The sequence below is a fragment of the Syngnathus scovelli genome, chromosome 4, assembly GCF_024217435.2.
Source record: "Syngnathus scovelli strain Florida chromosome 4, RoL_Ssco_1.2, whole genome shotgun sequence".
In the NCBI taxonomy this organism is placed as follows: Eukaryota; Metazoa; Chordata; class Actinopteri; order Syngnathiformes; family Syngnathidae; genus Syngnathus; species Syngnathus scovelli.
Window position 1 is genome coordinate 8,336,722 of NC_090850.1, and position 14,843 is coordinate 8,351,564.

The 14,843-nt window shown below is 39.6% G+C and overlaps 1 protein-coding gene across 1 annotated transcript in view; it reads left to right on the top strand.

Moving 5' to 3' along the window:
* Position 1: 1 nt before the first annotated feature.
* The window catches only part of otog (otogelin), a 45,150-nt gene continuing 30,308 nt past the window's right edge, over positions 2–14,843 (top strand). The window contains exons 1-17 of the mRNA XM_049717294.2: positions 2–467; positions 1,969–2,067; positions 2,435–2,592; positions 2,983–3,104; positions 3,390–3,598; positions 5,408–5,538; positions 6,285–6,391; positions 6,926–7,035; positions 7,543–7,668; positions 7,736–7,844; positions 8,020–8,066; positions 8,489–8,634; positions 9,156–9,288; positions 9,551–9,728; positions 13,093–13,217; positions 13,589–13,801; positions 14,125–14,290. Coding sequence (XP_049573251.2) covers positions 2–467; positions 1,969–2,067; positions 2,435–2,592; positions 2,983–3,104; positions 3,390–3,598; positions 5,408–5,538; positions 6,285–6,391; positions 6,926–7,035; positions 7,543–7,668; positions 7,736–7,844; positions 8,020–8,066; positions 8,489–8,634; positions 9,156–9,288; positions 9,551–9,728; positions 13,093–13,217; positions 13,589–13,801; positions 14,125–14,290 — 2,645 coding nt within the window. The remainder of the gene's footprint in view (positions 468–1,968; positions 2,068–2,434; positions 2,593–2,982; positions 3,105–3,389; positions 3,599–5,407; positions 5,539–6,284; positions 6,392–6,925; positions 7,036–7,542; positions 7,669–7,735; positions 7,845–8,019; positions 8,067–8,488; positions 8,635–9,155; positions 9,289–9,550; positions 9,729–13,092; positions 13,218–13,588; positions 13,802–14,124; positions 14,291–14,843) is intronic.

Genomic DNA, 14,843 nt, shown 5'->3' on the forward strand with positions numbered 1-14,843 from the left:
GATGTCTAAGCCATCGCCAACGCAGACAGTGCTCAGCAGCCAATCACCAACCATTGTAGCCTCAGCCGGCCAATCAGGCAGCACGACACCATCCTTACAAGCAACACCAGCCAGCAAGTTCTTAGTTACCTCAACTAATCAAGCAGTGATACCAGCACGTCAGTCATCCTCCAGCCAATCAACAGCAAAACCTTTCACAGTCAACCAATCCGTAGATTCTCAATCTACTCATCAAACAGCCAACTATTCCAGAAATAGCTCACAAACACCAGACACATTGACCACCTATCACTACCCAGCACCGTCTGACTCAACTCTGATTAACTCAGTCAACCCATCTATCCAAGTATCAACTAAGACAACAGGAAGCCCTGCAAACAGAATCTACTCTGATGATGAACATCCAATTAATGCTTCAGTTTTCACCAGAAAAGCAAAAGAAGCTCTGAGGTTTCATATGATTTCAGGTACATTTTCACTTGCATAAATCCAAGAATGAATGTATGAAGTTGGTGTCAAACATCTGAGCTTTTCTCTGTGGAGTTTGCAATTGTGAGTTTCCTCCTGGTACCCTGACACTCATTGTCCAAATCATGTTTGATAAGTTCATTAAGACTAAATTGTGTGGTGTAAAATTTTGGTTGTCTCTACAATCCAACCCCAGTGTTTGAATGTTACACAAGAGTCCAGTTAGCTCTGTTGTACCCTCAGTTGTTAAACAAAAAAAGAGGCTTACTAATTTCCCCCTCCGTTTGATACCTTCACTTGTGTTTGATGTGGTTGAGTGGACACACATGCTGTGAACCCACCGAGCAGATGGTGTAACAGGCCAAATGAGCAGCTATTGTTTGGTGTTTGGTGATGTGAATAGAAACTGGCAATTTGTTAGGGCTCCACTCCTCCAGAGGGCAGATGGGTAGTTTTGAATTGGACAAATTTGTAGCTTGGCTATCAACTTTGGCAGAAATAGGCTGTACCTCGGAATTATTGTTATCTGGGTGTTGCTGTATGAAGTAGGTTGACTATAGTGCGGCAGCTTCTTCCCACATTCCAAAAATCATGTTAGGATAATTGAAGATAGGTATGAATGGCTGTTTTTCTTCAGTGTACATGTGCCTTGCGATTGCTTGTCGACCGGCTCAGGGTGTATCCCAAAGGAAGAAAATTAAAGGATGGGTAATCTATAGCTGGCAAACAGTTCAGGGTGTCACCCGCCTATTGCCCGAAGTCAGCTTGGATAGGCTCCAACAACCCTCATGAGGATAAGCGCTTCAGACAATGGATGGATGGATGATTTATGTGTAAAAAGCTACCGTATTTTCCGGACTATAAGGCGCACCTAAAACCCTAAAATTTCCTTAAAAGTCGACAGTGCGCCTTATAGTCCGGTGCGCCTTATATATGGACTAAATTCCTAAATTTAAGCTGGCCCGAAGCATTGTGTCATGAAATCAATCATAAGTGGCCCACTGAAGACTATGAACCATGAATCAAGAAGACTATGGATGATTATTTTGTGATTATAAAGTAATTTGTTGCATCTGAAGTTGAAATAAAACAGATAAAATGGAGAATGACTTGATTTGGATTAAAAATCTGACATGATGCATTAATGATGCGCCTTATAGTCCAGTCCAGTGCGCCTTATATAAGGACAACGTTTTCAAATGGGCCATTCATTACAGGTGCACCTTATAGTCCGGTGCGCCTTATAGTCCGGAAAATACGGTATTTAAAAAAAATTCCAATATGATTGGAAAAAAAGCATTGCCATCTGTCATACCACTTATCCTCATCAGGAGGGCCGCCAGTAAGTTTGAGCCAATCCCAGCAAAATGTGGTTTACTCCCTCAACTGGTCGCCAAAAATGACGGTGCACAACAAGCAGTGCTACTGTGTATCTAAAAAGCATGAATTTATAGATTGTTCCCGAGTGTACTATAACAATTTTTTTTTGTCTTTTTGTAGAGTCATGTTCCTTCCGATGCTTGAATGGTGGTTGGTGCACTCAGTCCAAGTCATGTGACTGCAGCCTTTTTCAGGCCACTGGACACAGGTGTCAGACAGGTATAACTCATTTTAAAAAATCCAGTCAATCAGTGACTAAGGGGAACTAATTCATAGGATAATATTCAGGCAAGTGGGTGATCTTATACCTTTACTCACATACCACTGTGTGGGTATTCTAAGTCAGAAATGTTGCTTGCCAGCAACAATATGTTGGGGGTGAGGGGGGTCGTACCCCCAGGTGATGTATTATTTAGAAGTACTAATTTGGCAGTTAATGAAATTAACATCCAAAGCCCCCTTAAAATAGGCCTAATGATGTCACGGCATTGGGCATGTTATTTTATCACTCTTCCTTTTCTTTTGCCTAAACTTGCTAATTCAGTCTTGATTTGGTTATTTCTACCTTCCTGGTTCATGTGTTCAGTTCCAAATCCTGGCCTGGAGAGGGAGATGACATGCAGGACTTGGGGTCAATACAACTTTGAGACCTTTGACGGCCTTTACTATTACTTCCCTGGCCGATGCTCGTATACACTACTAAAAGATTGTGAGGAAACTGCTCAGGCCAGCATTGTTGTCCAGGTGAGTTGTATCCCCTTTTTTAATGTTTCTAAATTTGAGGATCAATAATAACTGACGAAAGCAATAAAAGTGGAAATGTCGGTCTTTATATGGCTATTGTCAGTTGTCGTTTTGAATTTAGCCTTGTGTGACTTTTAAAGTATTTATTTCATGAGAAATCTCATTGATTTTTTAATTTGACAAAGATCAGGGGTGTCAGACTTTTGAGGTTCCATTCTGCATACAGACAAACAGGCCCTATACTGTAAATACAGTAGTAACACCATGATAAATCTGTAGCTGAAAACAGACGACGAAAATTAGTCCAAAAGTAAATTGAATGCTTAATGCTAAATGTCATGGTTCCAAAAGGACATGTTTTTATGTTGCAAAGCATCATTCTGTTTGCAGGTGCACAATGATGCAGGCTGTGGCACCGAGCCTTACAGCTGCCAGCGCTCAGTCAGCCTCTTCCTTCCATGGGAAGGTGAGATCCAGTTGCACGCCACTGACGTGACATTCAAAGGTCAAAGGTGAGTAGAAACAAGATAAAAATATTATTGTAAATTATTTTTTTTAGCTTCTTTCGTATAAATCGTGATGAAATATTATCGATTAAAGCAGCAGTCCATTTGTCACATGATTTGATTTGTCACATTTAACAAGAATGAAGTATTACCTGTTTTTTTTTTTTTCCAAAGCACTAGCTAAATTATATTTGAATATTATGGATAAAGGAAAAAAACTGTACAAAAAATAATGTGTCAGTATTATTATTATTTTTTTCATTATTCTATTTTACAATATAAAAAATCCAGCTTGCAGCTTCCACATCACATCCATAACCTGCATCTGGAGCAGATTTCCCAGTACGTGTTAGTGAAACAAACGCAAGGATTCACACTTGCCTGGGAGGGACACAGCGGCTCAGTCTACATTAAACTCAGCCCAGAATTTGTAGGCAGAACCTGTGGCCTGTGTGGGAACTTCAATGCCGATTTACATGACGACCTCAGGACCAGCTATGGTAAGATCACTTTGCTTACGAGCAGTCAAAATCGCTTTCATTCATTGTCGATCATATTTGGATTATTTGTGGTTTTGCGTTTGGAAGTAACCAAACATTTTTTGATTACTACCGTATTGGCCCGAATATAAGACGACCCTGATTATAAGACGCCCCCCTCTTTTTAAGACTCAAGTTTGGAAAAAGACTTTTTGAACACCAAATTTAATTTTTATACAGAAAATAATTACATCTGAAACAAATGATTATAACAATATATTCGAGAGAAAAAGCATGTTATTTTGCCTCATTCAAATCATGCAAAAACTGTCTATCACATCTTAATATCTCAACATTCAAATATGTAAACTAAAGTGCAATCACATTTGTAAATGAATGGCTTCTGGTTTTTGTAATGTAAATAAACCAATATACTGTGATAAAACAACAAAACTGGTTTAAACTTGAGAGTAGCTGAGCTTTGTCATGTCAGAACATTACTCCTCACAAACACCCTCTGCCTCGCTGTGCTTAGTGTCTTTGTCCTGTTATCTCTTCTTTTATTTCCTTCTCTTTTCTTTCTTATTGCTACATTTTTAATTTTTCTTCTTCGTGCTACCGCTATTTTTATTTTTATTCTTTGTGACAGGGGTTCGCTTTGGCCTGGGGAGTTAAGTTCAGCATTCGCTTTAAAAATATATGGCGCCATCTAGCGTTGTGAATGGGTATATCGTCTAGACCAGTGTTTCCCAACCTTTTTTCATTCACGGCACACCTTTTCATTGGAAAAAATCTCGAGGCACACCACCAACAAAAATCTGTTAAGTGTTACACCAGCTTCTATATTAAAATCAGTTATATTACAACAAAAGACCTATTCCTATATATGTATGGAGAGTCGAATAATTGAATAAAGATAAATACTAAATATTCTTTAAATTGTATTTCTTTTGTAAATGAAAGTGACAGTTTTTGAAAAAAGGTTTTAGACAGTGTAAGAAATAAACTATTGAAAGTGATTGTGATCAGAATCCAAAAGAATCAATATGGCTTTGTTTACTGTTTTAGGAACAATCCAGGTTCTCCCGTTGAACTACATGCTCTGATTTCCATCGGAACGAAAACGTCATTTTCTTCTTCGTTTCGCTTCAGGAAGTGATTCCTTCACTCTTGTTCACTGAAATAAAAATTGTTCTTTTGAACGAATCGTTCACTCTCGAGCCAACACTAACAGCAACACACACATAAACTGAGTATGTGCCGATGCCACAACATGAAATCTCAAGATTCTCCGATTTGCCACGCATGCACGATTAGCCTTGCGTTAACTGACCTGTGGTTTGGTAATCCTGTTTACAATTCGCTCGGTATTTAATGTTGGACAATTTCCCACGGCACAGCTGAACATCTCTCACGGCACACCAGTGTGCCACGGCACACTGGTTGGGAAACACTGGTCTAGACACCGAATGTAAGACAACCCCCACTTTTTCAGTCTTATTTCAATGCAAAAAACACCGTCTTATATTCGGGCCAATACGGTAGTCACACGTAGATACGTATATCAATCACACATGAGCATTTGCAAAGCATGCTTTAACAAACGATGACGTATTGTAAAGATTTTCTGCAGTAATTGTACTCAGCTGGTTTGCCCTAACCGAGCCTTGCTGCATGAACCGATCAAGCCTTCAAGGATGAGAAAGATGAAACGTCTCCTAAGAATGCGCTCCACTTGAGATTGATTCAATGCCCCGAGATACCAAGAAATCAAATTCAATACATGATATTGCTTAAAAATTATGAAAATGTGTGCAACTTTACTTGCAGGTGTCCTTACTCATGAAATAGAAATGTTTGGAAACAGCTGGGCGGAGACGGAACCACTTCAGGCTTCGTGTCCCATGGTGCCCTTGAGTTTCCCCTCACCTTGTACAGCAGTTGATGTGCATGTCTTGCTGGTAAGCTCGAGTATTTAATTATAGGAAATAAATACAAGTAAAATAAAGAAGATATATCTGGGGAAAAAATGTGTTGTATTAAACTGTGCTCCCTAACAATTGTGAAGTGCAATTGACTTTCATCCACTGTGATGGAAAAAAAAAAAAACATTTGTTAACTTGCTCATGAAGATGGAGCTAGTGAGATGAAAAATATCAGACTGTGACTGTGAAGTAACTTGAAGTAAAACAAGATTTTATGGACGCAGCACACAGATAATAGAATCTTTGAAATTATAAATCAGCCCAAAAATTCAAACTTTCATTCTTGTCTCACTTTTACAAATTTTGTCCCATTCAACTGGTTTCAACTTTAGGAATTTCACATTTTCACTTTTAAGATATCTGAAAATTTTCGGTTTTCCCTTCTAATTTCTACTTTCTTTGACCGATTCAACCTGTTTCAACTTTTAACTGTTCATCTTATGCCAACCTATTCGAAAACTTCCAACTTACCAAAAATTCAAAAATTTCAACTTTAAAATTCATGCCAAATTTTAGAAAATTGCCTTTTCCCCCTTCTAATGTCTACATTTTCTGACCGATTCAACCCGTTCCAACTTCAAACAACATTCTGTAGAATACCCTGAATTTTTATTCAGCCTCTTCACCCTTCACACGCAATTTCTACAGAAACTGCAAATTATAGTTTCTAGTTATAGGATTGTTGTTAAAAATGTAATTCCTTTTATTGTTCTTTCCATCAGAAAGTGGAGGAAATATGCTTAATGCTGCTAGATCCACCATTTCAGAGCTGCCACGACTTTGTCAGCCCTTTGTCCTACATGGCCAGCTGCTTCAACGACATCTGCTCGTAAGAAAGAAAAAAATTAGCATGTTGCACTTGTCATTTTAAGGTTTTCTCTGACCTGATTGTGATTGTGTGGAATATTGTCTAACTCAGGGGTGCTAATTATGTCTGGCAGCACATACACAAACCTGGCGCCAACGCTAACAAACTAATCAGCGCATTAACGCACGGATTGTAAGCACTGGCTTTTTTCTTTTAAACTAAAGAAGGTTTATGACCATTGTCACACAGAATGGGAGTTGCACTTTTTTTTTACAATGTCATTTATGTCAGTTATGCGTCCATCAAACAACTAAAATTGGGTAAATTTATTATATAAATTTTTTGTAGTGTAATTTTTTTTGTAGTGCGTAGATCTTTGTGACTTGGTCATTTTAAAAGTAGCTTGCGAGCTGAAAAAGTATGAGCACCCCTGGTCTAACTCATTCAAAGATTCACTCAATCTCATAGCATGTAAATTATGCTATTGTGAGAATCAGCCAGCAATATAAACCCATTAAAAGTTTACCCAACCATGTATTGTACCCTCTGTTGAAGGTCGGGTCCAACCGATGATGCAGTATGTCAAGTGTTTACGGAGTACTCCAGAGCCTGTGCCCATGCTGACCATCCACTCAATGACTGGAGGGACCATATTCCTCAGTGTGGTATGTTTCCCATTTTTGCAGTGTCATGGATATGTCCCACAATGTACAACGTCTTGATCGCTGGCGGAGCTAAAGGGGGGGTTGCAGAGGCACTAACCATCCCAAAATATGCTTGACCACCAGGCCAAATAATTGCCTTTTGGGTATATTCTGATTATTTTTAAGGGATTTTACCCCACATTTCCTCTTATCCCGTGTAGGGAACACTAAATTAATGTTTATTGGTGTTTTCCAAAGAATTTTGGGGGATTATATGTAAATGGTATGTTTCTTTGTTTTGCGGATCATCTGTGATATTCTTGGCCACCCCAAGAAAAAAAATTCTAGCGCTACCAGTGGTCTTGATTGTGAAAAATGCTAAAATGCGCATTCAATTAAGTTTCCATTACACCATGAAAAACTAGGAAATGCTAAGACCAGGTTTAATAAGATTTGTAAATGCTCACTCTATGATTTCTCTTTGACCATTTTAAGTATTTTCTTTATTATTTCTTTTATTGCAACCAGTAAAGGAGTGTCCGGAAGGTCTGCAGTACCTGGAATGTATCAGCTGTTGCCCGTCATCCTGCAAGCTGGAGCAAACATGCATCGATAGCAGGCTTACCTGCCTGGATGGATGTCACTGTCCCAATGGTGATTAGATGTTTACATTTGTGATTGTTGAAAAAGTGAAACTAAAAGTAGAGCTTCCAATGTTCAGGTTTGATATTTGAGGATGGCAAATGTGTGACGCCTTCTGACTGTCCATGTGAGTCCCATGGTGTCTTCTACCCATCTGGACAAATCATACAAGAGGAATGCAACAATTGGTAAGGCACATTAGGACCTTTTTTTTTTAAAATTTATTTCCATACACTTTTTCCTACCAGCCCATGTGCCTTAAATGAAGGATAGACAAATTGGTCTGGGACTCATCGCTTGTAAAATATATCTGTCCTAATCGCCTATTATATGAGGTGATAAATGTTTCACTTTGTGTTTCAGCACATGTGTGGCTGGATTGTGGAATTGCACTGAATACAACTGTCCAGGTTGGTCTCTGCCCTTCTTTTAACGGCTCAATTTTTACTAAAATGCATGTCAAGACAGCGATTAGTAGCAGTGAGTGAATTTAAGTTTTTTTGGGGGGAACTAAATGGTGGAGAAGTTCATATGAGGTTACTGGTATGTGTTGCTGGTAAAGTGAAACAAAACACATGTAGATCATTTATGTTCTGCATTAGCTTTCTGTCTGGTTGATTTGAGGCACAGCATTATATCTTGCAATGTCTTGGCTATTCCATTGTAGCCGCGAATAAGAATATGACCCATTTTCATCAATTTTCTTTCCTCATTAGCCAATTACAAATAAGCAGTAAACGAGGTTTAGGAATGAAAATATGCATATGAAGTAGCAAATCATCAAGTAGAATTTTTTGGAAGTAATTTAGAAATTGTTCACCTTCCTCAACAGGCGAATGCTCTGTGACTGGCGATATGTATTTCCAGTCATTCGATGGGCGTGTCTACACCTTTCCCGCAACGTGTCAGTATGTCCTTGCCAAGAGTCGCAATTCAAGGAAGTTCACAGTCACCATCCAGAATGCCCCTTGTGGAGCTGTGAGTCAACTGCATGTTTGAGTTCAATTTGGTTTTACAGTGCAAAGAATATCCTCATTTTTTCCTTGACTCTGCCAATAATTCGTCAATATCTATCTACCAGGATGTCAGTGATTAAATATTTGAGTTATTAAGGTTGACTAATTAAGCTACATTTCCTGTCAATATGGCATGAAAATACCTTTGTTATTCATCGTTTTTTTCAGTATGTGATATTTGTACAAAAACATTTAGAAGACAAAACATTCAATATAGTACTAATAGTGATTATGATGATAAAATGACTATCATCTCTCCTCAGTGACTATAAATAGTATCATATGACGATAAAATTGTTCAACTCTTATTACCATTGTATCCTTATTAACCTGTCCCCTGGGGTCACATGCGCGCCCCCTGGTATCGTGCCTCGTCCCCCCAGGAGGGCCCCCGCCCCACTTTTTGAGAACGACTTCAGTACAGTATTTATTTCTTCAGTATGTACATGTCGTGTTTGTCATGCCATTCTGTTTTGATTGCAGAATCTGGATGGGTCTTGCATCCAGTCTGTGAACTTAGTTATTGATGAGGATCCTAAACTGGAGATTACACTGAGCCACATTGGTGAGGTCTTCATTGCCGGGCAGTATCGCATCTCCCTACCCTACTCTGACGGTAACCCCTCTTTTATTCTCTTCCAATATTGTGATTTCAAGCAGTTGTGCGCTGTGAAAAAAATAGCATTGAGTGTGTTTTGTACCATGTGCATGTGGACACATTGTGCAGATATATGACTGATGTGCAGTTGCACCAAAGTACCAATAAAGTTCTTGACAGAGGTTCCGGTTACAGAGGTTACAATAATATGAATATTGCTCATTTGCACTTTAATTCAAGAGTTTTTTCAAGATTCAAGATTATCCTTCATTTATTGCAGACAACTTCCACATTCAAGAGCTCTCATCCATGTTCCTCCAAGTGAAGACAATGTTTGGCCTACGTCTGCAGTACAGCTGGAAAGAGTTTCGTCTCTACTTGCAGGCCAATGCGCAATGGAAGGATGACACAGTGGGGCTTTGTGGAACCTTCAACGGCAACATTCAAGATGACTTCTTGTGAGTATATTTTTGTTCACAAATGTAAGGAAAAGAGAGAACAGTGTGGTGGGAAAACATTTTTGTGTATTTTCACCTGAGAACGTGTATAGTGGATTGTTCAGATAACTGGATGTACAATGAGCTCACTAAAACCAACATATAGTTCTTGTGATTATAATGCGTTTTACCCAATTGTCATTTACAACCTAATTATTGTGCAGCTCTAAACATGAACTTTTTTCTCACACTTTCTGTAATGCACACTGCTCGGCTCACACGATTCCTCAACAGGACACAGATCCTCAACAAGGAATTTACTGTTAGAGGTCCACTGTACCGTGTCGTAATGGGCAGCCGTAAAGGGCGCATGTAGTTCAACAGCTGTAAAAGGATATACATTGGAGTCTGGGACTAGAGGGGATATACAGTGGGGGAAATAAGTATTTGACCCCTTGCTGATTTTGCAGGTTTGCCCACTTGCAAAGAATGCAACAATCTATAATTTTAATGATATGTACATTCTAACAGTGAAAGACGGAATCCCATAGAAAATTCCAGAAAATCACATCATATGAATTTATAAAAATTGATAACCGTCTAATGAGGAAAAACAAGTATTTGAACCCCTGGACAAACAGCATGTTTATATTTTGGAGAAAAGCCATTATTGGCCAGCACAGATGTCAAACGTTTTTTATAGTTGGTGACAAGCTTTGTGCACATTTCGGCAGGGATGTTGGCCCACTCCTCCCTGCAGATAGCCTCCAAATCATTCAGGTTCCGAGGTTGTCGCCTGACAACTCGAATTTTAAGCTCCCTCCAAAGATTTTCAATTGGATTCAGGTCTGGAGACTGGCTAGGCCACTCCAGAACCTTGATGTGCTTCTTCTTCAGCCACTCTTTTGTTGCTTTGGCGGTGTGCTTAGGATCGTTGTTGTACTGAAACACCCATCCTCGACCCATCTTCAGCTTTCTCACTGAGGGAAGGAGATGTTGGTCCAGAATTCTACGATACATGGCCCCGTCCATCCTCCCCTCAATACGATGGAATTGTCCCGTCCCCTTGGCTGAAAAGCACCCCCAAAGCATGATGTTGCCACCACCATGCTTGACGGTGTGGATGGTGTTCTTTGGGTTGTACTCGGTGTTCTTTGCCCTCCAAACACAACAAGTTGAGTTGAGGCCAAAAAGTTCTATTTTGGTCTCATCTGACCACATCACCTTATTCCAGGCCTCTTCTGAGTCGTCCAGGTGCTGAATGGCGAACTTCATGCAGGCCTGTACATGTTTCTTGTTGAGCAGGGGGACCTTGCGTGCGCGGCAGGATTTCAATCTATGACAGCGTAGTGTGTTACCAACCGTTTCTTTTGTAACTGTGGTCCCAGCTGCCTTCAGTTGATTCATCAGTTCCCCCCTTGTGGTTTTGGGATGATTCCTCACCATTCGCATGATCAAGGAGACCCCACAAGGTGAGATCTTGTGTGGAGGCCCAGACCGAGGGAGGTTGGCGGTGGTGTGGTGCTTCTTCCATTTCCTGATAACTGGACCGACAGTTGATCTTTTCTCTCCAAGTTGCTTTCCGATTCTCTTGTAGCCCATCCCAGCCTTGTGCAGATCAACTATCTTGTCCCTGATGTCCGTAGAAAGCTCTTTGGTCTTGCCCATGGTGGTGATGTTGGATGCTGGTTGTTTGGGTGTTGACAGGTGTCTTTTATACAGGTAATGAGGTGAGACAGGTGTAATTGATGTAGAGTAATTGGTTGGGATTGGGGCTGTGTCTTAAAGAAAGACTAACTGGCTTGTAGGAGCCAGAATACTTGCTGTTTGTCCAGGGGTTCAAATACTTGTTTTTTCTCATCAGACGGTTATCAATTTTTATAAATTCATATGATGTGAATTTCTGGAATTTTCTTTGGGATTCTGTCTCTCACTGTTAGAATGTACATACATATGATTAAAATAGTAGCTCGTTGCATTCTTTGTAAGTGGGCAAACCTGCAAAATCAGCAAGGGCTCAAATACTTATTTCCCCCACTGTATATATACAGTATTGCAAGTAACAAAGTGGAATTCACTCACTTACTAAAATAGCGCCCATGCCTTTGATGTTTCTGTTAAATTGTGGAATTTGGTGCATCTCTTCAAGCAATAATGAGGAACATTTTCTTAAAAAATAATGTGCATAACATCAGTTGTATCGTATGGCAATATGTAGTCAAAGTTATGCTAATTTATGGAGATGACATCAGTACTGTGGGCCACACATGTACCGTATTTTCCGCACTATAAGGCGCACCTAAAAACCTCCAATTTTCTCCAAAGCCGACAGTGCGCCTTATAATCAGGTGCGCCTTATATATGGACCAATATTGAGCCACTACAGCAGGCGTGTCCAAAGTCCGGCCCCCGGGCCAAATGTATATATCTTATATATATGGACAAAGTTTTAAAATGGGCCATTCATTGAAGGTGCGCCTTATAATCCGGTGCGCCTTATATATGGACAAAGTTTTAAAATGGGCCATTCATTGAAGGTGCGCTTTATAATCCGGTGCGCTTTATAGTGCGGAAAATACGGTATATGGAACAACAATTCAAAGCTTTTACTTACTTTAGTTTTCAGTATGTATATACCCAAATAAATTTGAATAATATGAAAAAAATTCTGAATTTTTGTCAGGGTTTAAAGTGAAACTCATGTCACAAATTGTATGGAATCATTGTGCATAGATTGAAATATTTCAAGCCTTTGTTACTTTAAATGTTTATCGTTATTTTGGCTTACAGACAATGGAAATGGTTTACTTATACATCTGGAGACATGCTGGTGCAGTACATCGCGATTATTATATCACAATATTATTATTCTCAATTTAGTAAGACAGTTATTGTCTTGGAGATGTCTTTAGAGTTATATTGGAATAATAGCATAATTTCTGAAGGGAGGGGATTTTACTCTGCTTGAGTATGTCACAATACATCATCGATGCATTTTCAACACCACTTATCCTGTTCAGGCTTTTCCTGGTGCATCTGTGTGGGTCAGGTGTAATTACTTTATGATATCATTACTTGAATACCAAAACAACTATTTGGGCTCTATTTTCTTATTTTCTTGTGTGAATTGCACATCACATTGGTCATCGACGCTCTCACTCAAGCATCAGTGTTCGTTATGAGGGCATTGGTGAGCTGGCAAGTGGATAGCACAAAAACTGGGCAACACCGCAGATGTTGTCAAACACATCACAATTGTCTGCTTACTATTTTTGCACATTTCCAACCTGTTTGAGCAATCTGACCCAAGTTATTATTAGTATTTATTATAGCAAATAGGCCACCAATAGTCATCACCTATTCATGTACTCTTGTCTCCCTTCAGATCTCCAGCTGGTATGATAGAAAGCACTCCTTTACTGTTTGGAAATGCCTGGAGGGTCTCGTCAGCATGTACGCCCAGCTTGATCACTCCTCAGCTTGACCCCTGCGACACACACCAACAAGCTGGTCAGTCTTATACCTCTCCGTTTTTTTAAGATCATCCCATTGTGTTAATTCATTAGATTTTTTTCAAAATTTAGATAAATATTGATTCTGACCTTTAACTACTTGTTAAATGTACTAATTCAAGTTAGTTTGAAATGGTATACTCACTTAAAAACATACATCCCAAATTTCTTTAAAAAAAAGTTAGTACAATGCATACATATGTTAATGCCAAATAAATAAAATAAGCATCAATTAATACAGAATTGCAATGAGATAACACACATACACAGTATGTATATGTACTGTTGTCGCTGTTTTTTTTTTTTTGTACAGCCTGCTGATCTTTTCTCCTAATGTTATCACTTCCTTTCTTCTTTGTTTTTGTTCAGTGGCCTATGCATCTGAGATGTGTGATATTCTGAACCGGGATCTGTTCTCTCCCTGCCATGAATACCTCAGTCCAGTGCCATTTCACCAGCAGTGCCGTTCAGATACCTGCAAATGCGGAACAGCTTGCCTTTGCTCTGCTCTGGCTCACTATGCTCGTCACTGCCGCCGATTTTCCATAGTCATTGACTTCCGGTCACACATACACGACTGTGGTGAGTTTTGGACACGTTTGTGTTCTGTCATACAAAGATAATGGTCTTCATTTAACCATTAGTGTCCTAATTAGAGGCACCGTGTGATAATGTTTTAAAATAAACTTCACAAGCATCATTTCAATATCCCCAAAATGTTTTTTAGCATTTTCTTAAAAATGTTAAAACTTCTTGGAGTTGACCTTATGACTAATTAGCTGGTCCTCATGACTGTGAGCAAATTATGTTGCGTGCAAATATAGTCACTAGTAAAAATGAGAAAATTAGCTGTCTGCTGAATGGCTCAAACTTTCCATGGATGTTGTCTGTCGCTCTGACTGCAGCGGTCACCTGCCCCATCACCATGCAGTATGGCGTGTGCGTGTCATCCTGCCAACGCCGTTGCTCCGCCCTTTCCTCCTCGCAGCACTGTGGGGGGGAGTGTGAAGAAGGCTGTGTCTGCCCGCTGGGATTATTCTACAACCAGCTAACACACACCTGTGTGCACAGGTCAGGCTGGCTGAGGGATGGGTCAGAAATCAATACAAGTAATGTAATGAACCTTTACCTTCATAAATATGCTATAATATTGTTTAGTTTTACTAACAGTAGTTCGGGAATCAGTTTGATATGATGGTTCAACAATTTTTTTTTTTTGTAACCTACCATACTATGCAAAGCCCTCCCATTCCAATCTATTGAGTTCGGCGGAAACTGGACTTTTTGAGAGCCCAATCAGTCTGCACTCCCCTTTAGGCTCTTTTGCCATAGGAGATGTACAAGCTTACTTGTTCTTAACTGTCCCACGATTTTACATCCCTCTGCAGCATTGCTTACTATGTGATAGAGTTACTTCAAGGAAGTGACCGTGAAACCCCCCCTTTCAGTCCCACTTAGGGTCGAGACAACACAGATATCTGATAACCAGTGGGAGAGAACTTGTAAGACAGAGGCCAATTTGTGGGCCATATGTCACAAAGCCTTGCCATTTACCAAAGAAGAGATCAACTTGAATTTTATCTAACTTTGTAAATGCCTCATGTTGAACAAGCAACTCATAATG